This window comes from Chelmon rostratus, chromosome 23 (assembly GCF_017976325.1).
Source record: "Chelmon rostratus isolate fCheRos1 chromosome 23, fCheRos1.pri, whole genome shotgun sequence".
NCBI lineage: Eukaryota > Metazoa > Chordata > Actinopteri > Chaetodontiformes > Chaetodontidae > Chelmon > Chelmon rostratus.
Window position 1 is genome coordinate 19,460,742 of NC_055680.1, and position 24,730 is coordinate 19,485,471.

Here is a 24,730-nt window from a genome sequence, read left to right on the forward strand (position 1 = left end):
CTGGTCGCAGGAGTGTCAAAGCAGAGTGAAGACAGATTAAACCCCCCCGGATGACTCAGGTTTCCTCTCTGATCCACCATCAGGTCACACATCTGTGCTCGTTGGACCAGGAGACTCTGCTGATGACCCAGGCCTGAAGGCCTGAAGGACAGCACAAGGCCAGACCCTGTGGACCAGGTCCCTAGAGGCTGGGGTCCACCACAGCAGACAGGACTCAAGGTGCAGACTCTGGAATTGCTGAGACAGTTCAGCTCAGAGTAGCAGGATGTGAGATGCAAACTGGGACAGCATTCAGTAGCTGTGATGTCCTGGAACACCTGAGCCAGGTGTGGGTCCTGTGGGACTGGCTGACCAACCACTGTATATACAGTATGGAGTCTCAATCCTCACTTCTGAAACACTAGAAGTTTTTTACCTGCAGACAACCTGCCTGCTCTTACTTATTTTCTCAGTATTTAGCTGCAGCCGGACGTTTCTGGGTGTCGACCTTTGGGCAGAGGGCGTGTCACCTCCAGCCAATAACAGCTGTGAGGGCGGGACTCTAAAAAGCAAATCTCTCTGGTCATAATATCCAGCAGCAGCCTCCAGGAACCAGGACCTCCAAGAAACCTGAACCAGCTTAAAGCTACAGTCAGCTCTGAATCGACATCCACGTTTCCAGGTGTTCTCTCTGAGCATTTGAGTGGTTTTGGAGCTAAAACCTGCCGTTAGACAAAGGAAGAGTTTCTCGCCGTCACACCTCGCCGTGGGTCTGATGGTTGATTTCTGGTTGGTGGGATTTTCAGCACACAGTAACAGACACTGAGACATGTTTTACTCTTTATTGTGTTTTGAGTAGAAAACATCATTCATGGAATTATAGCTAGGAAGGCAGGGTCAGACCCACCGTGACCTCTGACCTCTCACCCTCCACTGTAGGGGGCGGGGCTTCAGGGTCACTAGTTGTCAGTCAGTTGTCATGGCGACAGACAGGAAGTCAGGACACAGCTTTAGTTGATCTTTGGGTGGCGATAGTCTTTGCCGGCGAACTTGGCCTTGTCTCCGAGCTCCTCCTCAATCCTGCGGGTCAGAGGTCAGAGGTCAGAGGTCAGCTCAGCTCTCAACAACACTGTTCACACCACACTGTGCAAAGGTGTGAAGTTCTCACCTCATCAGCTGGTTGTATTTGGCCAAACGCTCTGACCTGCAGGGGGCGCCGGTCTTAATCTGAGAGAGAGACACGTGAGGAGAGAGACGTGAGGAGAGAGAGACAGGTAGAGCGAGAGAGAGACATGGAGAGACAGAGAGACAGGTAGAGCGAGAGAGACACGTGAGGAGAGAGAGACGTGGAGAGACAGAGAGACAGGTAGAGCGAGAGAGACACGTGGAGAGACAGAGAGACAGGTGAGGAGAGAGAGACGTGGAGAGACAGAGAGACAGGTAGAGCGAGAGAGACACGTGGAGAGACAGAGAGACAGGTAGAGCGAGAGAGAGACGTGAGGAGAGAGAGACAGGTAGAGCGAGAGAGAGACGTGGAGAGACAGAGAGACGTGAGGAGAGAGAGACAGGTAGAGCGAGAGAGAGACGTGGAGAGACAGAGAGACGTGAGGAGAGAGAGACAGGTAGAGCGAGAGAGAGACGTGAGGAGAGAGAGACGTGGAGAGACAGAGAGACAGGTAGAGCGAGAGAGAGACGTGAGGAGAGAGAGACGTGGAGAGACAGAGAGACAGGTAGAGCGAGAGAGAGACGTGAGGAGAGAGAGACGTGGAGAGACAGAGAGACAGGTGGAGAGGTGTTGTTAACCAGGTGTCCTTCATCATGTGACCCCTCTTCAGCTCTCAGAGCCTGCTGATTATTTCTAAACCATAAACTGATGCAGCAGATTTAAACATCAGACTCAGGAACTGGATTCAGGTCTGACTCTGTCCCCTAATGAAGGACACGAGGACTTCAGATTCTGGACAAATCAAAGTGAAATGAACCTTATTGATTATCTGTGATTAATATCAATACACTCATCAGCATCAGCGACTGAATGATGAAGGTTTGGTCTGCTGTCACACGGCTTCAACCAGCACGTCTACCTTCCCTTCTGTCCACCTGTCTATCTGTCCACTTGTCTGTCTGTCCACCTGTCTGTCTGTCTACCTGTCCAGTGCAGAGTCCAACCACCAGGTCAGAGATGAAGGTGTCCTCAGTCTCTCCGGAGCGATGGCTGACCATCACTCCCCAACCGCTGTTCTGAGCCAGCTTACACCTGAGAGACAGACAGGTAGTGGGGGGGGGGGAGAGAGAGAGACAGGAGAAAGACTCAAACTTTTGCTCAAACATCAATTAATGATACAGACAGACAGTCAGGCAGTCAGGCAGTCAGGCAGACAGTCAGGCAGACAGACAGACAGACAGACAGGCAGTCAGTCAGGCAGGCAGTCAGGCAGACAGTCAGGCAGACAGACAGACAGGCAGTCAGGCAGACAGACAGACAGACAGTCAGGCAGGCAGACAGACAGACAGGTGTCTTACGCCTGGATGGACTCAGTCACAGATCCGATCTGGTTGACCTTGAGCAGCAGACAGTTGCAGGCCTTCTTGTCGACCGCCTGCTGGATCCTCTTGGGATTGGTCACCGTCAGGTCGTCTCCTACAATCTGATTGGTTCAAAAAATAGACACGCTGATGAGTCACTTAAATTTCACCGTTACATTCCTAAAGGAACTTTTCCAGGACATCTTCCAGGACCTCTGGAACGTTTGTTTCGTCCCAGCTGGAGGAACCTGATCCAGGGTTTGTTGAGCTCCATCATCTCACCCGTGGACTCTTTGTCTCTCTGTCTGTCTGCATACCTGTCTGTGTGTCTCACCTGGATGTCGACAGAGGCGGTGAACTTGGTCCAGTTCTCCCAGTCGTCCTGGTCAAACGGATCCTCAATGGACTGGACTGGAAACAGAGAGGGGAAGAGACGGGCAGAGGGATGAAGAAGAGATGCTCGACAGTGACACCTACAGGCTGAACGTGACTACAGCGTCTTTATGATTCATGAAAGGACGCCAGTGCAGAAGTTCCTTTGGAAATCTGCTGTTTAAGCACTTCAGCGTCTTCAGGGTTCCCCAGAACTCATCCCTCACATGTCTTTGATGTCCTTCAGAGTAAATGCCAGTGATTGATGAAGTCAAGTTCTCAGGAGTTATTAATGGAGGCTCCAGTCATGAGGCAGATTTAAATCACAGTTCAGTTCTTCTTCTACTGTATCACCTGTACCTTCAGGTGTGTTTCTGTCATATATTCTGTCCACATGTAGTTTCCTTTATTGTTTCAATTAAGATGCCACTGAGTGACTGTTTGTGTCTCTGTGTGTCTCTCTGTGTGTCTCTGTGTCTCTCTGTGTGTCTCTGTGTGTGTCTCTGTGTGTCTCTGTGTCTCTCTGCGTGTCTCTGTGTGTCTCTGTGTGTCTCTGTGTGTCTCTCTGTGTGTCTCTGTGTCTCTCTGTGTCTCTCTGCGTGTCTCTCTGTGTGTCTCTGTGTCTCTCTGTGTGTCTCTCTGTGTGTCTCTGTGTGTCTCTGTGTGTCTCTGTGTCTCTCTGTCTCTCTGTGTGTCTCTCTGTGTGTCTCTGTGTCTCTCTGTCTCTCTGTGTGTCTCTCTGTGTGTCTCTGTGTCTCTCTGTGTGTCTCTCTGTGTGTCTCTGTGTCTCTCTGTCTCTCTGTGTGTCTCTCTGTGTGTCTCTGTGTCTCTCTGTGTGTCTCTGTGTGTCTCTCTGTGTGTCTCTCTGTGTCTCTCTGTGTCTCTCTGTGTCTCTCTGCGTGTCTCTCTGTGTGTCTCTGTGTCTCTCTGTGTGTCTCTGTGTGTCTCTGTGTGTCTCTCTGTGTGTCTCTGTGTCTCTCTGTCTCTCTGTGTGTCTCTCTGTGTGTCTCTCTGTGTGTCTCTGTGTCTCTCTGTGTGTCTCTCTGTGTGTCTCTGTGTGTCTCTCTGTGTGTCTCTGCGTGTCTCTCTGTGTCTCTCTGCGTGTCTCTCTGTGTGTCTCTCTGTGTGTCTCTGTGTGTCTCTGTGTCTCTCTGTGTGTCTCTGTGTGTCTCTCTGTGTGTCTCTGTGTGTCTCTGTGTCTCTCTGTGTGTCTCTGTGTGTCTCTCTGTGTGTCTCTGTGTGTCTCTGTGTCTCTCTGTGTGTCTCTCTGTGTCTCTCTGCGTCTCTGCGTGTCTCTGTGGTTACCGGGGTAACTCTTGATGAAGCTGCGGTACAGGTCTCCCAGCTTCTCTCCACTGATGTGTCTGGACGGGTCATCGGGGGACTTGAAGTCCAGGTCGTACTTCCCGCTGCGGAAGAACTCGGACGCCGCCACGTCCATCCCGATGATGATCTTGTCGGGATAACCGGCCTTCTCGATGGCGGACTTCAGCAGCTCCAGAGCTGCAGAAGAGACACGCAGGAAGTTGATGTAATGACGAGAACAGTATGAACGTTATCTCGTTACGACGTTCTCCTGCAGTACGATAACCGCAGCTCCGACACAGTTTTCTGGCAGGGTGGGAGAACGCAGCCCTAATGTAGCACAACTCTCATGGAGGATCAGTCAGACAGGTGGGTGTCTCACCCTCGTTGTTCTCCAGGATGTTGGGGGCGAAGCCTCCCTCGTCTCCCACGTTGGTGGCGTCTTTACCGTACTTGGCCTTGATGACGTTCTTCAGGTTGTGGTAGACCTGAACACACACATCATCACACAGTCAGATCTGTAAGTTCACATTTACGCGAAGCTGCGGTCGAAACAGCGTCGACCAAACTTCGCCGCCAACATAACCAGGAACACAGGAAGTGCCGATAAATCTGCAGCACCTCAGCTCCGATCCTCATGGCCTCGTGGAAGTTGGCGGCTCCGACCGGCAGAATCATGAACTCCTGCATGGCCAGTTTGTTTCCAGCGTGGCTTCCTCCGTTAATGACGTTAAAGGCCTGCAGACGACAAGAAACTGTATAGAAGACGCCACAATCCCTTGAACCAGCCATGTACGCTAACTGAGAGGACACGTTAACAACTAGCCCAGTGTAGTGGACAAATACACAAAAAAACAAGTTGACCAAATTAAGGGACAATATCCCCAAATGTCCCAAACCTGAGCAAAAGACCCTCCCACCCACCAGAAGCCCCTCCAACTCACAGGAACAGGAAGTATGACGTCTTTGTGTCCGGCGAGGTCGGCAATGTGGCGGTAGAGAGGAACTCCTTTCTCTGCTGCTCCGGCCTTACAGACAGCCAGAGACACGCCGAGGATGGCGTTAGCACCAAACTGAGCTGCAGAGAGAGACAGACAGGTCAGAGAGACAGACAGGTCGGACAGAGAGACAGGCCAGATGAATAGACAGACAGGTCAGAGAGACAGACAGGTCGGACACAGACAGACAGACAGGCCAGATGAATAGACAGACAGGTCAGAGAGACAGACAGGCCAGACACAGGGACAAACAGACAGGTCAGACACAGAGAGACAGACAGGTCAGAGAGACAGACAGGTCAGGATGACAGAAAGACAGGTCAGAGAGACAGACAGGTCAGGATGAGAGAAAGACAGGTCAGAGAGACAGACAGGTCAGGATGACAGAAAGACACAGAGACAGACAGACAGGTCAGACACAGAGAGACAGACAGGTCAGAGAGACAGACAGGTCAGGATGACAGAAAGACAGGTCAGAGAGACAGACAGGTCAGGATGAGAGAAAGACAGGTCAGAGAGACAGACAGGTCAGGATGACAGAAAGACACAGAGACAGACAGACAGGTCAGACACAGAGAGACAGACAGGTCAGAGAGACAGACAGGTCAGGATGACAGAAAGACAGACAGGTCAGACACAGAGAGAAAGACAGGTCAGAGAGACAGACAGGTCAGGATGACAGAAAGACAGACAGGTCAGACAAATAGAGAGACAGGTCAGACGAAGAGGCAGACAGATCAAAGAGACAGGTCAGTATGAGAGACAGACAGGTCAAAGAGACAGACAGGTCAGACAGAGAGACAGACAGGTCAGAGAGACAGGTCCTTACATTTGTTCTCAGTACCGTCCAACTCCAACATGAACTTGTCAATCTTCTCCTGCTCAACAACACTGAAGTTCTAGAGACACAGACAGGCAGAGAGAGAGAGACAGAGACAGACGGAGACACAGACAGGCAGAGAGAGAGACAGAGACAGACAGAGACACAGACATATTTGAAATGTAACCGAGCTTCAGCTGAATCTCACTGACTTTACTGTGAATTTGTCTTCCAGGTATTGATCACTGATACCTTTGCGATCAGCTTGGGGGCGATGTCCTTGTTCACGTGATCCACAGCCTTCACAGTCCCTGCGGGGAAAAAGACAAACGTCTGCTCCAGACAAGTATGACGGTCACTCATTTCCACGTCCTACGTGGTAAAACACAAAGCAACAAGTGACAGCTGAGCCTGCAGCCTTCTGCTTTTCTCTGTGAGGACCCGAACCCTCGGCCGGGGCCGCCCCCCTCCTACCTTTGCCCAGGTAACGGCTCTTGTCTCCATCGCGAAGCTCCAGAGCTTCGTGGACTCCAGTTGATGCACCGCTGGGAACTGCTGCCCTGAAAAGACCTGAGAGACAGACAGACAGACAGAGAGACAGGCAGAGAAGGAGAGAGACGGTCGAACAAAGTTTTCTCTGTTGATGGAGCTAAGCTAGCAGGCTAACCTACAGGCCACCTGCACTTATTACAGGTGTATCCACAGAAAGCTTGTGAGTGCTCACCCTTGGCGGTCCACAGGTCCACCTCCACTGTGGGGTTTCCTCTGGAGTCCAGAATCTCCCGAGCGTGAATCTTAGTGATAGACATCCTGACTGACAGAGGAGGGAGAGCAACAGGTGGGCAGACAGGTGAGTCATTTGAAATGTTAGCTGTATATGCAGATGACATGCTTATAAGATCCACTGCACAGGTTTTCAGTTTGTGAAGCATGCTGGCCCTCGACCTATCACAGTGAGGCGCCATCCCACACTGTAAACCAATGGGATTGCTTCAGTTCAGAAGAGGAAGGGCTTTGATTTGCTGACAGGCAGATGGGCGGAGTTACACCTGTGAATGTGTGGACGTGTCACTATAATTTGTGAATTTTCTTCACGATGGCAGGTTTCACACAGTTGAAATGCCAAACCAGCAGGGGGCGGTGTAACCCTAACCCTGAAGTCATGCTGGCCAATCAGAAGCCTGAAAAGAAGTTATTCCCAGTGACTGCAGCCAGCGGGGTCTGTAGCACATTCTGCTCCTCATCATAGAGGAAGAGGAGCTGTGCAGCTATGAGCAAACACGTGAAAAGTCCTGTGAGTCCTGTTTTTTTTAGCTATGCAGTTAATTAACCAGTGACCTTGACAACAAAGAAACAACCAATAACGGACCAGAGCGTGTGTGTGTGTGTGTGTGCGTGCATGCGTGCATGAATGCATGTGTGTGTGTGTGTGTGTGTTTGTGTGTGTGTGTGTGTGTGTGTGTGTCAGACCTGCTGCTGAGATCCTGTGTAACGCCATGATGCCTCCATGACGACAGGCAACAAGCCCTGTCCCCTATCAGACACCACCCACACCCCACCCACACAGCCAATCACAGAGCTCCACTCATGGCTGGCAGTTACTGGGACCAATAGGAGACAGGGAGAGACCATTCTGGTGACGGAGGAGGGGGGATTAAAGACAGAGCGAGATCTCTGTCTTCCTCTGAGGAGAGTTATTTATTTCCAGACTGTCTGCAGTGTAAAATCCTCTAACCTTTTCCCTGACCTTTCTACAGAGTTCATGACTTCCTCATCACTGTTACAGAATTACAGTGCACACACAGTGACACACACTTATTAATGGTCTTGACATTTGAAGAGGTATTTGTGACTGTGGATATGATATCAGCCTCTCTGATAACTGAAGGTCTGTTCCTGTTTGCCGTTCCACCGACAGCAGAACAGTTTGTGTTCCGATGGACAGAAACAGAAAACGAGACACGGGGAGTTTTATCAATATACCGGGAATATTTATTGGTCAAATAGACCCTGAAATGGTAACTTCAGCTTCAGATGAAGCTGACCATCGAAGCTCAGAACAGCAGTAACAGTGAGCCGTAGCAGTATCAGTCAAAGCAGTATCATTATTACCAGGAGGAGCAGCATGACTAGCATGTTATTAGCATATTATCATATCATCATCATATTAATGGAAACAGTGTTAGCATTAGCATTAGCAAAAGCATTAGTTCAAATATCAAAAATCATAGCGTGATTAGAAATAGTTGGAGCTTTACTAGCATATTAGCATAGCAGCGGTCGAAGCAGTGTTAGCAGTAGTGGCAGCATTATTAGCATTAGCTTCAGTGGGATTATCAGTGGTGTTACCAGTATGAGTAGCAGTTATATGTATATGAGTAATATTGGCAGTACAGTACAGTAGTAGTAGCAGTTAGCAGCAGTAACAGCAGTAGAATTAGCACTCAAACTCTGAGTACATCAGCAGACCAGCCTGCCCTGCTGCCCAGTCTACAACAGTCCCGCATGTCTCCTGTCCAACCAGACACAAGAGAACAGTAAATAAAAGCTTGAGGAGATGCAGTGGAACAACTTCAAGGATGCATAGAAGTTACAGTCTGGGATGTTTGAGGACATCAACTTCCTTACTGACTGTCTCACCTCACACCTGCAGGTCTGGACACAGTCTGTTATCCCAACAAAAACTGTTACCTAACAACAAGGTGAGTGCAGGAGGGAGGTGGAGGAGCTAATGTTAGGGAGCCCTGGTGAGGCCTCAACCTGATGCTGAACAAAGAAGAACCTGACAAAATTTGCAAAGATCAATATCTTTTTCAGACCTTTAATTAACAGCAACACTTAATGATGCAATCCTTCATTACTGCCAATCAAAACAAGTCATTCCAAACAGCAGCAACAGAGGTCGTGGTTGTTCTGCTCATGGACACAAGTTCTGCCCCAGCAATCTGGAAACCATCGATACTCCTCATTCTGAAGGCAAGTGGAGCCGAAGAAATGATTAGTGAGGATTTCTGAGCCATCGCCCCCACAGCATACCTCAGGAAGTGCAGGAAAGAGTTGTGTGCATCATCCAACACTAAAGCTACTGCTGCTCCTAAAAATGCTAAAGCTACTGCCGTTCCTAACACTGCTAAAATAACTGCTAAATCAACTGTTACTTCTAATACTGCTAATATTACTGCTAAAGCTACTTATTCTCCTAATACTGTTAAGGTACTACTACTAATAATACTGCTAAAGCTACTGCTACTCCTAATACTGCTAAAATTACTGCTAAAGCTACTGCTGCTACTAATTCTGATAAAATTAATGCAAAGCTACTGCTGCTCCTAATAATGCTAAAGCTACTGCTGCTCCTAATACTGCTAAAATTACTGCTAAAGCTACTTCTACTCCTAATACTGCTAAAGCTACTGCTACTCCTAATACTGCTAAAATTATTGCTAAAGCTACTGCTACTCCTAATACTGATAAAATAACTGCTAAATCTACTGCTACTCCTAATACTGCTAAAATTACTCCTAAAGCTACTGCTACTCCTAATTTTGATAAAATTACTGCAAAGCTACTGCTGCTCCTAATAATGCTAAAGCTACTGCTGCTCCTAATACTGCTAAAATTACTGCTAAAGCTACTGCTACTCATAATACTACTAAAACTACTGCTAAATCTACTGCTACTCCTAATACTGCTAAAATTACTGCTAAAGCTACTCTTAATACTGCTACTATTACTGCTAAAGCTACTTCTTCTCCTAATACTGCTAAAGCTACTGCTACTAATAATACTGCTAATGCTACTGCTACTCATAATACTGCTAAAACTATTGCTAAATCTACTGCTACTCCTAATACTGCTAAAATTACTGCTAAAGCTACTGCTACTCAGGTTCATCAGTTTAAACCACAGAGTCTCACACTCTGTCTGTCTGTCTACCTGTCTCTCTCTCTCTCTCTCTGCCTGTCTGCCTGCCTGCCTGTCTGTCAGTCTCTCTCTGTCTCTCTCTGCCTGTCTTTCTGCCTGCCGGTCTGTCTGTGTACCTGTCTCTCTCTCTCTGTGGCCTGCCTGCCTGTCTGTCTTCCTGGACTTTGGGCCTCTGCATGCTGTTTGTCAGATTTCACTTGTTCAGCTCTGCTCTTCGGTTCTTTGACCTTCAGGCAGCTGAAAGTCAAAGTCCTGAAGGTTTTTGTCTTTGACTTCGGAGACAAAATCAAAAACCTGATCAGCTGTGCAGAAACAGGAACGTGTGCAGATCTGATCTGATCTGATCTGATCTGATCCAGAATGTCAAAGTGTGAAACCTCCTGCAAACTCACTAGACTTTCAAAATAAAAGAAGCTAATGAATCAGGTTCAGTTTTAGAGCCGAGTGACAAACAAACAGGAAACGGTTTCTCGGTTTAAAAAATGACCAACCAGAGCCGAGGACCAAGTCCTGCTTCAGCCTACCTGAGTCCTGCTGTCAGAGAAGAAAGGAGGGGTCGTCTGTCCGTCTGACTGTCCGACTGACGTGGAAAGTGTCCGTCTGTCATGCTGCTGGGTTTTTATAGACGCTCCCTTAAAGGGGGAGGAGGCCGGGTGGAGAGACAGGGAGCGTCTGCATGGGACAGGACAGCAGGAAAACAGAAAAACCTGCAGCATGAGGAGCTCAAGTCCCCCTGATGCTAATTCAACACTGTTTTCTACACGCAGCTTTACATGCTACAAAACATCTGCAAAACATGCATTTGAACTGTGTGTACCTGTAAATATGTATTTACAATACTACTAGTATTAGCATACTAGTAGCAGCAGCAGGCTAGGCTAGTACGAGCGGCTGAAATAGCAGTTCTAGCAGTGTAGGTTGTAGAAATATTGCATATTAGTAGATCCCAATATTATCTCAGTAAGTGTGTTAGCTTTGATAGTGACAGCTGTTAGCAGCAGTATTAGCTGAAGTACTTACAGTGTTGGCAGTATTTGTGGTATGTATGACCAATAGTTACTAGTACAGTAACTGTATAACTACAGGATAGTAGTTATACTGACGGTTGTTCTAATGTTAACAGTAGTTGGTAATAGCAGTACTAGCAGTAATAGTAGCAGTAGTGGCAGCCTGACAGTAGTATCACTATTCGTAATAGTGTACAGTTGTAGCGTATTAGCATTATCAGGGTAGTTGCAGTAGTGAAGTATGACCAGAAGTAATAATTGCAGCATTGGCAGCATTAGCCTATTAGCATACAGACAGATTTCTTCCAAAGGTCCACAGTGTGTTGTGCTATTCCCTGACTCCCTTCCTAAAATTATGACTTTATTTTGAATTTTTGTGTGTCAGAATTGGTTTGTATGTTTCTGTTGTGTGTTTCTTGGTGTTATTTCACAGCTTCTTCAGGTGTAGCGTCATGCCGAGAGTCAGTGGAAGCTCACGGTGTTATTACCCTTCACAGGAGCATCGTGGCAGAATCACAGAGGACCGAAAGACCGGAGACACTCACTGCTCAGCACCACAGTATTATACTTACAGTACAGTACTTAATGGAGTATTATTGAATAACTCCGTTTCTCTCTGAGTCAGCTTGTGTGACGGTCCCTAACTCAGATGGAGAAGGTCAAAGTTCATCTAAAGGCGAAATGTGAGACCTTACCCTTTACACTCACCTTTAACTGTACCACACACACACACACACACACACACACTGTAAACACACACTGCAGCCTGTCCAGTGTCCCTGTAGCCTTTACTGCAGCTAAATATAACTGCACATGACTGAGTGTGTGTGTGTGGGGGTCATCTCTTCTTATACATACTCTTTATTTCACTCTCTGATAGTAACATCTTTTTTGAGTGATTCGTCCTCTATCAATAAAGCACATTTCACTACTTTTTTGTCCATCAATATAGTACCAAGTAGTATTAATAGGAGTAGCAGTAGTAGTAGTAGTAGTGGTGGAAGTACTATAGACACTAGTAGTTGTAATAATTGCAGTATCTATGGAAATATTTGTAGTTGTAGTAGTAGTATTAGTGGAGAGGTTAGAGGTGATTATTATTGTTAAAAAAAAGGTTGCAGCGACTTTAAGTAACGTCTTCGCGAGACTTTAAGTAACGTCCTTGCGAGACTTTAAGTAACGTCCTCGTGAGACTTTAAGTAACGTCCTCGCGAGACTTTAAGTAACGTCCTTGCGAGACTTTAAGTAACGTCCTCGTGAGACTTTAAGTAACGTCCTCGCGAGACTTTAAGTAACGTCCTCGCGAGACTTTAAGTAACGTCCTCGTGAGACTTTAGACTTTAAGTAACGTCCTCGTGAGACTTTAAGTAACGTCCTCGTGAGACTTTAAGTAACGTCCTCGTGAGGATAGGACGTGAGGACAGATGATGACAGCAATAGAAACCCACACACAGAAACCTCAAAGTGGTTTTAAGAATAAACATGTTGGTCTTTTTATTTTCAGAGTATGTTTTGTCTCACAGAGCTGTGATTGGACACAGGTCCACGTCCACTGTAAAAAATGTAACACTGGCTCTCTGTTTTCAACACCAGCCACGCAGAGTGGTCGGGTTCATCGCTCACTCGTTCATGGAAGGAACTTTAAACACTTTATATTCATCAGTAATCACAGAAATATGTCTGGGAGGGCAAAGTAATTAACATAAAACTGAAAAAGCTCTGAACAGCGGCCATTTTCTTTAGCTCATATGCGGAGGGAGGCGGGGGTGGCAGCAGTCCTGTTTGGTTTGTAGAGAAGGGGGTGGCGGCCATCTTGTCTTACATGTTGTTCTCCCTCAGGTACTTAACAACTGGGAACACCTTGTTGGCCACCTGGCCTCCCTGGGCTTCTTTTGTGCCCACAGCTATGATTAAAGCTGTGGAGACAGACAGACAGACAGACAGAGCAAGATAGAGAGAGAGACACACAGACAGAGAGACAGGGAGAGAGAGAGACAGCGGGGTGAGACCAGATGGACAAATTTTTATGTAAAAACAATAAAAAAATCATCCTGAGACAAGTTGAAGCAAAATCTAACAATGTCATCTCTGTCTGTCTGTCTGCCTGTCTGTCTGTCTGCCTGTCTGTCTGTCTGTCTGTCTGTCTGCCTGTCTCTCTCTCTCTCTCTCTCTCTGTCTGTCTGTCTGCCTGTCTCTCTCTCTCTCTCTCTCTCTGTCTGTCTGTCTGACTGTCTGTCTGTCTGTCTGTCTGACTGTCTGTCTGTCTGTCTCTCTGTCTGTCTGTGTCTCTCTGTCTGTCTGTCTGTCTGCCTGTCTGTCTCTCTGTCTCTCTGTCTGTCTGTCTGTCTCTCTCTCTCTCTGTCTGTCTGTCTGTCTGTCTCTCTGTCTGTCTGTGTCTCTCTGTCTGTCTGACTGTCTGACTGTCTGTCGTTCTGTCTGTCTGACTGTCTGTCTCTCTGTCTGTCTGTCTGTCTCTCTGTCTGTCTCTGTCTGTCTGTCTGTCTGTCTCTCTCTCTCTCTGTCTGTCTGTCTGTCTGTCTGTCTCTCTGTCTGTCTGTGTCTCTCTGTCTGTCTGACTGTCTGTCGTTCTGTCTGTCTGACTGTCTGTCTCTCTGTCTGACTGTCTGTCTCTCTGTCTGTCTGTATGTCTGTCTGACTGTCTGTCTGTCTGTATGTCTGTCTGACTGTCTGTCTGTCTGTCTGTCTGTCTGACTGTCTGCCTGTCTCTCTGTCTGTCTGTCTGTCTCTCTGTCTGACTGTCTGTCTGTCTGTCTGTATGTCTGTCTGACTGTCTGTCTGTCTGTCTGTCTGTCTGACTGTCTGCCTGTCTCTCTGTCTGTCTGTCTGTCTCTCTGTCTGTCTGTCTCCCCCTCTACCCGTCTCCCATCTGTCTTACCATTGAGGCTCTTGCCGACACATACTGAGAAGGTGTTGCCCTCAGAATCTGATGATGTCTTCATGTCCAGGGAGTAGTTTGTCTCGTCGTCCATCCGATCTCGGAGCATCATGCACTTCTTCCCCGCGATGTGAGGGCCGTTGCAACTGAAATCAGTCCTTTTACCAGCCAGCCTTCTAATTTCCTCTTGCTGGGAAAGACAGAAAGAGAAAAAGAGAGACAGGCAGAGAGACAGACTGGTTATTAACATACCCGGCCTGTGTAATCCAAGGAAGGGCCCAACAGGGCCATATTCCCAGGCCCCCTGAACTACCCACCAGGGCCATAATCAAATATAGCTGTGACCTTCTTCTTTTGCCCACAGCAGGTTTTAAAGACGGACACTGTGCTGCTAAATCTGGAACGGAATCATACGTGTCAGTATCGTCACCAACAAATACTCTGAACACCTGAAATTAAACTGCGTCACCACAGGTGATTCATGAATCTGGACAGACTGATGGAAACTGCTGGTGGAGGCAAACAGTCTGCTGAATTAGCTGTTAGCAGCTCCTGTTAGCAGCTACCATTAGCAGCTCCTGTTAGCAGCCCCTGTTAGCAGCTACCATTCGCAGCTCCTGTTAGCAGCCCCTGTCAGCAGCTACCATTAGCAGCTCCTGTTAGCAGCCCCTGTTAGCAGCTACCATTAGCAGCCCCTGTTAGTAGCTACCATTAGCAGCTCCTGTTAGCCATGTACTCATAGATACAGACAACCATCTCTGGATCACTGTGATACTGAAGGAAACTCAGGGAAGTTCTGACGTGTGTCTGTGGTGTCGGTCAGCAGACGAGCTATCTGTAGTTTCATTATTGTTGAATAGGGCTCGTCATTTTCATCCAAACATGGCAGAATTTATCAGCATTTCTCTCTGCCTGACCCAGCGGCTCTGTGGATGATGCTCCGCTGACCCGGGACGTGAAACCGATGCTGTCGCTAACACCATCAGCATCTTTCAACACCGACTACAAATGATCACACGGCCTCAAACGGACGCAGAAAGCAAAGCTGCCTCTGATAGCCCACTGCCGCTAACTTTAGCTTTTAGCACACGTTAACATCCAGTTTCCAACAAATAAAAGGCCGCTCTGTGTTTGCAGGTCATTTTAGAGCCCAGTGCCTGGCTGAAGGGCACGTGGGCAGCACATGTTGGCTTCCTCCAGTGTTTCCATGAATTCCGTTGAACTGGTCGGGCTGGTTTGACTGTATGTTTAACTTTGTCTGCTGACTCACTGAGTCTCGGTCTGTGTCTGTTTTCTGGCCCAGAAAACTGAATGTCTTTGGGTTGTGGACTGTTGGACGGACACGAGACGTTCAAAGACACATTAAAAGAACATTTCATAGACCAGCTGCAGTGTGTGCTCGTTCAGCCTCCTGCTCTCCTGCTTTTAATAAATGTGGATCCTCGTTCATGAAGTCATCACGGCCGGCTTTAGATTTTCCCGTCAGACCTTTAATAATCTGTCCAACGATGTGACGAGAAGATTCTACACGTGAAGGAAACTGAAGCGTCCTCGCTGATTTTACAGGTCAGTGTGAATCTGAAGCTGAAGCTGGATCTGAAGTGTTCAACGAAGTGAGGTCGCTGCAAATAAAACCACTGGAGCTCAGTCACAGAAGACATTTACTGCACAAGCTGTACTTTTACTGCATGAAGCTGATAATACTGCTGTACTTTTACTGCATGAAGCTGATAATACTGCTGTACGTTTACTGCATGAAGCCGATAGTGCTGCTGTACTTTTACTGCATGAAGCTGATAATACTGCTGTACTTTTACTGCATGAAGCCGATAGTGCTGCTGTACTTTTACTGCATGAAGCTGATAGTGCTGCTGTACTTTTACTGCATGAAGCCGATAGTGCTGCTGTACGTATACTGCATGAAGCTGATAATACTGCTGTACTTTTACTGCATGAAGCTGATAGTGCTGCTGTACTTTTACTGCATGAAGCTGATAATACTGCTGTACTTTTACTGCATGAAGCCGATAGTGCTGCTGTACTTTTACTGCATGAAGCTGATAATACTGCTGTACGTATACTGCATGAAGCTGATAGTGCTGCTGTACTTTTACTGCATGAAGCTGATAGTGCTGCTGTACTTTTACTGCATGAAGCTGATAATACTGCTGTACGTATACTGCATGAAGCCGATAGTGCTGCTGTACTTTTACTGCATGAAGCTGATAATACTGCTGTACGTATACTGCATGAAGCTGATAATACTGCTGTACTTTTACTGCATGAAGCCGATAGTGCTGCTGTACTTTTACTGCATGAAGCTGATAGTACTGCTGTACGTATACTGCATGAAGCTGACAGTACTGCTGTACGTTTACTGCATGAAGCTGATAGTACTGCTGTACTTTTACTGCATGAAGCTGATAGTACTGCTGTACTTTTACTGCATGAAGCCGATAGTGCTGCTGTATGTTTACTGCATGAAGCTGATAGTGCTGCTGTACTTTTACTGCATGAAGCTGACAGTACTGCTGTACGTTTACTGCATGAAGCTGATAATACTGCTGTACTTTTACTGCATGAAGCTGATAATACTGCTGTACTTTTACTGTTGATGGAACTTTTGCTTCAGTAGGATTTTGAAAGCAGGACTTTTTTTGAAACTGCAGGACTTGCTATGTAGTTGGGACTGAAGGTGTCCCCACCGCAGTTGATGGCGGCGTGTTCGTCAATGTGACTGATCGATTGATCAGCAGGTTTGAACTGTGTCGTTTTATTTGTACTAATTAAAAATGTTGTTAATGAGGCAAAAGGAATTAAAATGAAAAATCTCCTTCACAGGAACGTCAGCAGCAACGCAGGGAAGAAGAATGTGTGGAGGGCAAGTCAAGACATGACTCACACACACACACACACGACTCACACACACACACACACACACACACACACGCGCACACACACACACGTACACACGTACACGTACACACATGTACACACACACGCACACACACGCACACACATACACGTGTGCGCGAGGCAAAAACCACTTCCTGAAGCCATCAGCCATTCAGAGTGAAGGCCTTCAGGTACACTTTTTGCTATGCTGTGTGTGTGTGTGTGTGTGTGCGCGCGCGTGTGTGTGTGTGCGTGTGTGTGTGGTCACTCTAAGAGTTTAAAGGTATAAAAACTACCATTTGAAAACAAACAAACAAACCCTGCAGGTGTGTGAGTGTGCATGCCTCACACACACACACACACACACACACACACACACACACATTTAGTGCAGAATTGCAGAAAAGCCTCTCCACCCTCACCTCACTGTGTGTGTGTGTGTGTGTGTGTCTGAGAAACAAGAAGTGATCGTCTCCACTTCCTGTATTCGCCTCTTTTTCAACATCATGTCCTTATAAGGTAGTTAAACCAACACTCAGGCTGCAGCCCCGAAAAACCGCTGAAACACCCGGAACAGACGCACAGCTGCTGCTTCTCAAAGAACAAAACGCCTCGTTCACTTCACACACGACTGTGACGTCGCTGCCAAATGAATCTGAACTCAAGAGTGACTCTGATAAAAAACACTGATCACATCGTATGAACGTTCATGTTCAGTGAAGAACTGTGTCCCCTCCAGCACGTCATCTTCTTCCATGTCAAAGCCCCGCAGAGAATAAAATCAGCTGAGTGTGTCTGAGGTGGCACGGCTCACACTGCTCAGAATGACTCACAGAAGGCTGCAGATCAATAGATTTGTCATTTCTAACACCTCAGCTCTACATCTGTGGCTCGTAACTCCATACAAGATAAGAAAAATGCATAATAGTATATTTTTCGCTTTACCCGTTCTGCCAGTTAAAAAAACTTTAAAATATTTTGTCTTCATTATCACAAATGATTTTCCCTCAGCTGGTAAAGGCTTGTTTTAACCCCCAAATAAATAAATGTACAGAAATTAGCCAATGACATGAGACTCTTCAGTTTGTTGCCAGGTCTGTTTCCCTACATTTCTCTCGCCTGTTTCAACACAACCGAATGAACCGACCTGACTTCTCTGCAGAGAAGCTGCAAACTTGCACGACTTCTTTTCCTGCGGCGCCTGAAAGCAGCGGCGGCTCCGCCCGCCCGACATGTCGCCAGAGCGGGAACCAGCCGAGCGACAAACGTAACACACCCGAAACTCAAGAGCAAGACAGAGAAATGAAAGACCCTGCTCTCGGAGCTAAAAAACATCTTCGTAAAGTAAGTGAAAAATAGCCAATGGGGTGACAGTTGTTCGGATGATGTCACCTGTTGCTGACACGAGGGTTTTGAAGAATGAAGCCTCATTAGTTCATGTTAAATAATTTGTCCTGTTTAAAAGTTAGTGACCGCACTTCAGACTCCATGATGATCAGCTTTAAACACTGGAATCAGTTTTCGGGGGCACGAGGTGATCCTTGTCCAAAGCACACTGGGACATATGTGGTTTTGTGAAGGAGGAAGAGGAAGCATGTCACCCTGAGAGCCTGTTTCTTACAGCGTGAAGCCGGTCTGCCGTCAAACGTCTGAAAATGTTTTTTATTCAGTGTAGTTTAGAAAAACAGAAACTCGCTGTGTGTGTGTGTGTGTGTGTGTGTGTGTGTGTGTGTGTGTGTGTGTCTTTACCGTAATATTGGCCAGGCCCGACGAGGAGGCCCACACACTCTCCTTTCCGGGCTCACACCCGCAGATGGCCGCGTCCTTGACTGGGGAATTCCCGGTGTGGTCGGGTGCCATTAGGTTTTGAACGTATGACTGCCACGACATCCTGATCCTGTAACCAATGCACACACACACGCACACACGTGCACGCACACACACACACGCACACACACACACACACATCAGTAACACACTCTGTCTGACAGCTGCTGAATCAGAATCAGAGGAATCAAACCATGAACAGAAAGAACCTAATCAATCACCAAATCAATACCCACTAACTCAGAGAGGCTGTGTGTGTGTGTGTGTGTGTGTGTGTGTGTGTGTGTGTGTGTGTGTGTGTGTGTGAGAGAGAGAGACCACGTCAGCTTACCTGTGCAGGTATAGTCTGAAGTATGAGGACGAGGGGGAGAGAGAAGTCAAATGCAGAAAGAAGGAAGATGAGTCGTCTTTTATACGTCTGACCACTCCCAGCCTGCAGGCAGCTTCCTGCCCCGCTCACTGACTCCGCCCCCTCTCGCTCGCTCTCTCTCTCTCACCTGGGAAGTGAAAAACAAGGTAGTGAACTGATGTGAGTGACAACATGTCGTTCAGCACACGTTCCACATCGCACAATCACAGTCTGAACCTTCATATAGACCAACATGTCCCCACAATGCACAGATGTCCTCACTGTCTCAGTCCTGGTCCTGGTCCTGGTCCTGTTCACACGAACCGACAGAAACATGTCCAACGCGCCGCAGCGTTAGACTGGAAGCGCTATGAGACTGCCTTCTTATGTATGTCCAACAACTGCTGCAAACAAGCCTGTAGCTGTTCAGAACGACTCCACCGGCAGCAGCTGCTCTGCTTAGCTTAGTTTAGCTTAGCTTAGCTTAGCTTAGCAGGTCTGTAATTATTTCAGGTGTTGGGTAAAAAAGCTCCGGGCTGAGCAGCACGACATCTAATCAAAGAAAGGACGGCAGGAGTGGACTCATGTCCAAAACAAAACCCTGAGAAAGACATCTGCGAGACAGAGAGAAGACTGCAGTGGAAACGCTTCGTTTCCAAACTCAAACCACTTCCTCTGACCCGTTTCAGTTCGTGTCGACACGGCTGAACACTGATGCTGCTGCCAGCAGGACGGATGATGAGACAACCGTCCCCTGTCTCCGACGCGCCGCCCTGAAAGACTCTCTAGTTACTTTGTGTCTTGGTGCCGTGTTCTCTATGTTTGTGTCCCACTGAGGTCATTAAGTGTCTCTTTGTAATCATTTTGAAAGCGTCTCTGTGGTGGTTTTGTGTCTTTTTGCAGTTACTGTGTGTGTCCTTGTCTTCCTTTGTGTCTCTTTGTGTCTCTTTCAGTCTCTTTGTATATGTTTTGTGTCTCCACAGTCATTTTCTGCATCTTTGTGATCTTGATGGTCTTTTCACCCAGAGGCTGCGAGCGGCAGGCCTGTTCAGGGAGCCGCCCATGGCTGCCACCACAGCGGCGCTCTGCAGTGCATTCTGGGACTTGTAGTTCAGCACTGATGAGCCATAAACTGGCAGCTCCCGACATGAAGTGAGCTAAATGAAAGTCTGCATTTACACCTTTATCGAAGTGTTCTTATTGTCCGACTCTGCTCAAACATGCTGCATTCCTCACACACACACACACACACACATACCTGAGCCAGTTCAGACCTGTGCATGTCAGCAGGGAGATGGAGAACGAGCGACATGTTAAAACTCGGTCCGTCCACCTCGCTGCTGCTCGTGAGTCACGTGTGACGTTAAAGTGGTAACACTTCACAGTACTGCTAAAGCTTGTACTTGTACTGCAAACACATCCAGAGTGAATGGCTTCACTCATGCATTCAGCAGCAGCAGCAGTAGTAGTAGTAATAGTAGTAGTAGTAGTAGCAGTAGTAGCAGCAGTAGCAGCAGTAGTAGTAGTAGCAGTAGTAGTAGCAGTAGTAATAGTAGTAACGGTGCCAGCTGGACTGGATCAGCAGATCAAACAGGTCACAATAATAATAACTCAGGGCCGGGCTGGGCTGTGACCTTTGACCCCAGAGGAGGTTTCTGAAGAACTCAGTCTGATCTGTGTGTGTGTGTGTGTGTGTGTGTGTGTGTGTTTTGCCCAGGGATATGCATACTCTGGATGGAGGCTTGTATAAACCCGTCAGTCTGAGCCACCACACCTTTTCTCTCTCTCGCACACACACACACACACACACACGCAGAGCCAGGTTTCCATCATTTTTGGGACATTACTTAGACTTACATTCATTTCCTGGACACGTTCCCTGAACATAACCCAAGTCTTCACGCTACATTATGGGGACCTGCGCTTTGTCCCCATAAGGGAGGCGAGTCCCCAGAATGTGACTGCGTGAACAGATTATTGTCCCCACAGCGTCAGTAATACATAGACACACACACTCTAAGTCTGCATTAACGGTGCTCACACACTCTCTGCCTCCGTCTCTGTTCTCGATGACAGGAAGTGGAAGCTCAAACCAAACCTCATTCACACTTTGTTCATTTTTAGAGTTAGCCTGACGAGCACTGGGACAAGTCTGGGTCCACTTTGAGAACTTTTAGACATAAATGTTCAGTTTTCTGTAAACACGTTCTTATGAAACATTTCCACAGCGGAGAAGCTTAAAGGCTCTTAAAGCCTCACAGACACGCTGTCAGACCTTTGATGCAGATTATTCACCGGTCTGGTCGGAGGAAAGTGTGCAGGGAAAGTGCAGAATCTGTAAAAGACCTTTTTCTTTCTTTCGGAAGTGAACCGAACTGAAACATGTGACTTCAAGGAAAATCAGTCTCATTAATTCCACTTCAGTGGCTGCAGCGACAGCGCTGACGGATACTCTGCTAAGCTAGGCTAGTTAGCCTAGTTTCAGCTTTCGTACCTTCATACTTTGAGCCAGAGAGCTTTTCCAGACCATGAACACTTTTTACACGATCACACTTTCAGTTTCCTGCATTTATCAGCTCGGCTCAGATGTTTCCATCAGCGTCTCTGAGGAGGACGGATCAGACTGTGAGAGGACAGCAGCACCCACTACAGACCAGCTGAGTGGACTGGTTATACTGGGACGCACAGGCTGAGAGGACTGGTACATCCACTGTGTTGTGTAGTGTGTCTGTGTGTGTTGTAACATTGAGAAAGTGCAGCTGGAAATAAAGTGAAAAACCAGAGCCACAACAAACTGGTGACAGCAACTTAGCGATGCTAACATTAGCAGCCGTGGTAACAAACAAACAAACAATTGTGATGACAGCAAACAGCCAAACTAATCTTTATTGTATGAAATGCAACAAAACCGCAAAGCTGATCTGCGTCCCATGTGACAGGAAGTGGACTTTCAAGGTGAAATAACGAGTGGAGCGGCCATGTTGTTTCAGTCAACACAAGAGGAGGAACAGGAAACCTGGATGTTTCTCAGCAGGCAGGATGGATTATGTGTCTCGGCCCGGCACCGAGGACGAGGCCGCTGATGCTACATTATGACAACCGATCGGGTCTGCGTCACCTGGCCGAGATCGGGCTGACATTTCTCAGTTCTACATGGACCTGGATCTGGCTCCGGCACTTTTGGGTTCAGGCATGAATCGTTGGACCTGCGAAGACCTCTGGTGGACAGGCCACCATGGATCAGTCTAAACCTCACTGTCAGGAAAGTAAAATGGGCATTCCACCAGGATCAGTCCTCAGACCTTTGTCGTTTAGCTCGTTTAGCTCGTATATCGGTGAACTGTGGGTGTCGAGCAGGAGCTGGAATACGAACGTACGCTGACGATACTGTTTTATCTGTTGTGGTAAAACCAGCAACTGTCGCTGCAGCCAAGCCGTTTGGACGGAGTTGAACTCCGACTTCACACTGAATGATAAAAACTGTCTCAACGTGTTTCTCAGTCAGAAAGCTTCCAGTCACACACACAAGTTAACGAGCCAGAGACAGTCCAGGATTCAAAGTCCGGCAAACACAGAACTGTTAGGACCAGTCCCCAGAGCTTCAGGCTAATCTGATACCGCTGTCTTTAACGTTTGGTTGCACAGCCTCCTGGTCTGAGGCTTCGGCCTCCAGCAGTAAACCACTAACAGCCTTTTAAACAGCCTGGTTCAGTCTAAGACCAGAACTGTCACCATGACACCACCCAGTCAGCACCTGAGTACTTGAGCTCCTGCTGTGAAGGTGTGTGTGTGTGTGTGTGTGTGTGTTGACTGTAAAATGTAATTTTAATGATGATTAAAACTTAGGGGGCTGCACGGTGGCTCGGTGGTTAGCAGCGTCGCCTCACAGCTAGAAGGTCCCTGGTTCGATCCCGCCTGGGGTCTTTCTGTGTGGAGTTTGCATGTTTTCACCGGGTTCTCCGGCTTCCTCCCACAGTCCAAAAACATGCTGAGGTTAATTGGTAATGCTAAATTGTCCGTAGGTGTATGTGGGTGTATATGTATATGTATATGTAGCCCTGTGGTAGACTGGCGACCTGCCCTGGGTGTCCCCTGCCTTCGCCCGAGAGATGGTCCCCCCCCGTGACCCTGCAAAGGATTCAGCGGTGTATAGATAATGGATGGATTAAAACTTAAAGGACTGATGCTGGAAATGAGTTCAGCTCATCAGTCCGGCCAATTAAAACGCTCCCTGGTGCTAAGCTAGGCTAAACACACAGCTGTCAGGAGTTCAGCTGCCGAAGAGGCTGAAGCATCGATGAGAGCAGGAAGTGCTGCATGTCAGACGCACACACATGCACACACACGTACGATACACACACACACACGTACATATATACACACCACACAGACACACACACACATAACTGTGAACTCTTTTCTTTTTATGAGTCAAGCTGAAAGAAGTCGAGGCGAGCGAGATAAGAGGAAGTGGTGATGCAGCTTCAAGGAACATGGTGTGTGTGTGTGTGTGTGTGTGTGTGTGTGTATCCTTATAAGGCAAAGCAGAGAGAGGAGTGTGTAGCTGTAACGAAACACACACACACACACAGTTTTCTAATGAGATTCACACACACGTTCTAACAGAAGATCTTTGATGTGTTTTAATGGGAACCAGAGATGCTGTATGTCTTCTAAACACGCCACACCTACTTCCTGTCACAAACCTCCACTTCCTGTTCAGACGTTTATCCTCATGACACACAAACACACACACACGCCCTCCTCTGCACACACTGCTGTCATTTCATAACCAACAGACCAGGCTGTTTTTCCACTTCCTGTCGTTGTTTTCAGTCGTTCAGGTGCCGCTTGAACTTTTTCACTTCGATCAGATGAAGCTCGTTCCTGCAGAAAATTCTTCTTTCGCTCTTTTCGCCTAAAAAGTGTGTTGAAACCGTGACAGCGAGACGCTTCCTCATTGAAACCTTCACAGAGTTGTTGGACTGCTGAACGGTCCAAATCCAACCTGGACTGTGGCTTTCATCAGCCTCACACCTGCTGCAGACACACCTTTCACACCTCACCTCACCTGCAGTCTGATGACATCACTGTGACATCAACAGGTGCAAAGTTGTGCACCTTTACACGTTTTTATTTACAAGTTTGTTTGTTTTTTTTACAACTTATCATGATGCTGTGCTGCAGATACAATGCATGGCCAAAAGTATGTGGACACCCAAACGTTCCCTCCACAGGTATAGAGGACTGTGGCTCTGTGGGCATTAAATCTGAAACATCAAATGAAATGTTATTCAAACAAAACTGTCACACACACACACACACACACACACACACAGGCCTTCAGCTGAGCAGACGTACTTTTGAAGGTGATAATTAACCTTTGTTATATTCTAGTTTTATCTATGAATGGTCCTCTTGCTGTCCCACTAACAACACTCTGTCGTCATGTGAGCGATAAAAACCATGAAAGCATTCGGTTTCTTTGAACATTAAATTTTCCCTTGAACTGAACCGAGGCCTCAGACATGAGCGGCGTCCACATACTTTTGTCCACACGCGCCGAGCCTGTTTGACCTGCCCCCTGCTGGACACATGAGGCTACAACATGTGGATCCAACCACCAGCAGCAGTTTGACTGCAGATATGAATGCCTGTCCAAACATGAATAAAGCCCGGTTAACACACCTTCATGTTGAATAAACTTTATCCACATCAGATTGAGAACACGTTGTTTGAGGAATGCTGAGGAAGACCTGACCAGCTGACTAAAGAGCCTTCAAAGCCTTTGAGTTAATCAGTTCTTCGTGCTCTCTGCAGAAGATTCACAGC

At 47.4% G+C, this 24,730-nt stretch overlaps 2 protein-coding genes across 4 annotated transcripts; both read right to left on the bottom strand.

Annotated features, from left to right (window-relative positions):
• Positions 1-816: 816 nt before the first annotated feature.
• Positions 817-10,541, bottom strand: eno3 (enolase 3, (beta, muscle)). 3 transcript variants are annotated; one of them, XM_041964518.1, is made up of 14 exons: positions 10,449-10,541; positions 6,725-6,814; positions 6,475-6,570; positions 6,253-6,311; positions 6,010-6,079; positions 5,127-5,260; positions 4,804-4,920; positions 4,565-4,670; positions 4,183-4,380; positions 2,840-2,916; positions 2,503-2,627; positions 2,128-2,236; positions 1,148-1,206; positions 817-1,059 (listed from the first exon to the last, which is right to left on the bottom strand). In XM_041964518.1, exons 2-14 carry the CDS (start codon positions 6,807-6,809, stop codon positions 990-992), a joined length of 1,305 nt encoding a protein of 434 aa, XP_041820452.1. In that variant the 5' UTR covers positions 6,810-6,814; positions 10,449-10,541; the 3' UTR covers positions 817-989. The 3 variants fall into 3 exon arrangements, with proteins under 3 accessions (XP_041820452.1, XP_041820450.1, XP_041820451.1); XM_041964516.1 differs by having other exon boundaries at positions 6,725-6,810; positions 10,449-10,511; XM_041964517.1 differs by lacking the exon at positions 10,449-10,541 and adding an exon at positions 7,471-7,485.
• A 1,855-nt stretch (positions 10,542-12,396) lies between these two features.
• pfn1 (profilin 1) lies at positions 12,397-19,037 on the bottom strand. The gene is made up of 4 exons (XM_041965666.1): positions 18,881-19,037; positions 18,472-18,619; positions 13,828-14,017; positions 12,397-12,847 (listed from the first exon to the last, which is right to left on the bottom strand). The coding sequence occupies exons 2-4, from the start codon at positions 18,610-18,612 to the stop codon at positions 12,750-12,752; spliced, it is 429 nt and encodes a 142-aa protein (XP_041821600.1). The 5' UTR covers positions 18,613-18,619; positions 18,881-19,037; the 3' UTR covers positions 12,397-12,749.
• Positions 19,038-24,730: the final 5,693 nt, after the last annotated feature.

What these genes read in the sequence shown, in the direction of transcription:
- pfn1 (XM_041965666.1), bottom strand. Translation starts at nt 18,612, where the DNA reads ATGTCGTGGCAGTCATACGTTCAAAACCTAATGGCACCCGACCACACC. An exon ending in CGGGCCTGGCCAATATTACG is followed by an intron (nt 14,018 to 18,471) that starts GTAAAGACACAC and finishes TGTCTTTCCCAG; the next exon opens with CAAGAGGAAATTAGAAGGCT. An exon ending in TGTCGGCAAGAGCCTCAATG is followed by an intron (nt 12,848 to 13,827) that starts GTAAGACAGATG and finishes CTGTCTCCACAG; the next exon opens with CTTTAATCATAGCTGTGGGC.
- eno3 (XM_041964518.1), bottom strand. Translation starts at nt 6,809, where the DNA reads ATGTCTATCACTAAGATTCACGCTCGGGAGATTCTGGACTCCAGAGGA. An exon ending in GGACGGTACTGAGAACAAAT is followed by an intron (nt 5,261 to 6,009) that starts GTAAGGACCTGT and finishes CTCTCTCTGCAG; the next exon opens with CTCAGTTTGGTGCTAACGCC. An exon ending in CATCCTGGAGAACAACGAGG is followed by an intron (nt 4,381 to 4,564) that starts GTGAGACACCCA and finishes TCTCTTCTGCAG; the next exon opens with CTCTGGAGCTGCTGAAGTCC.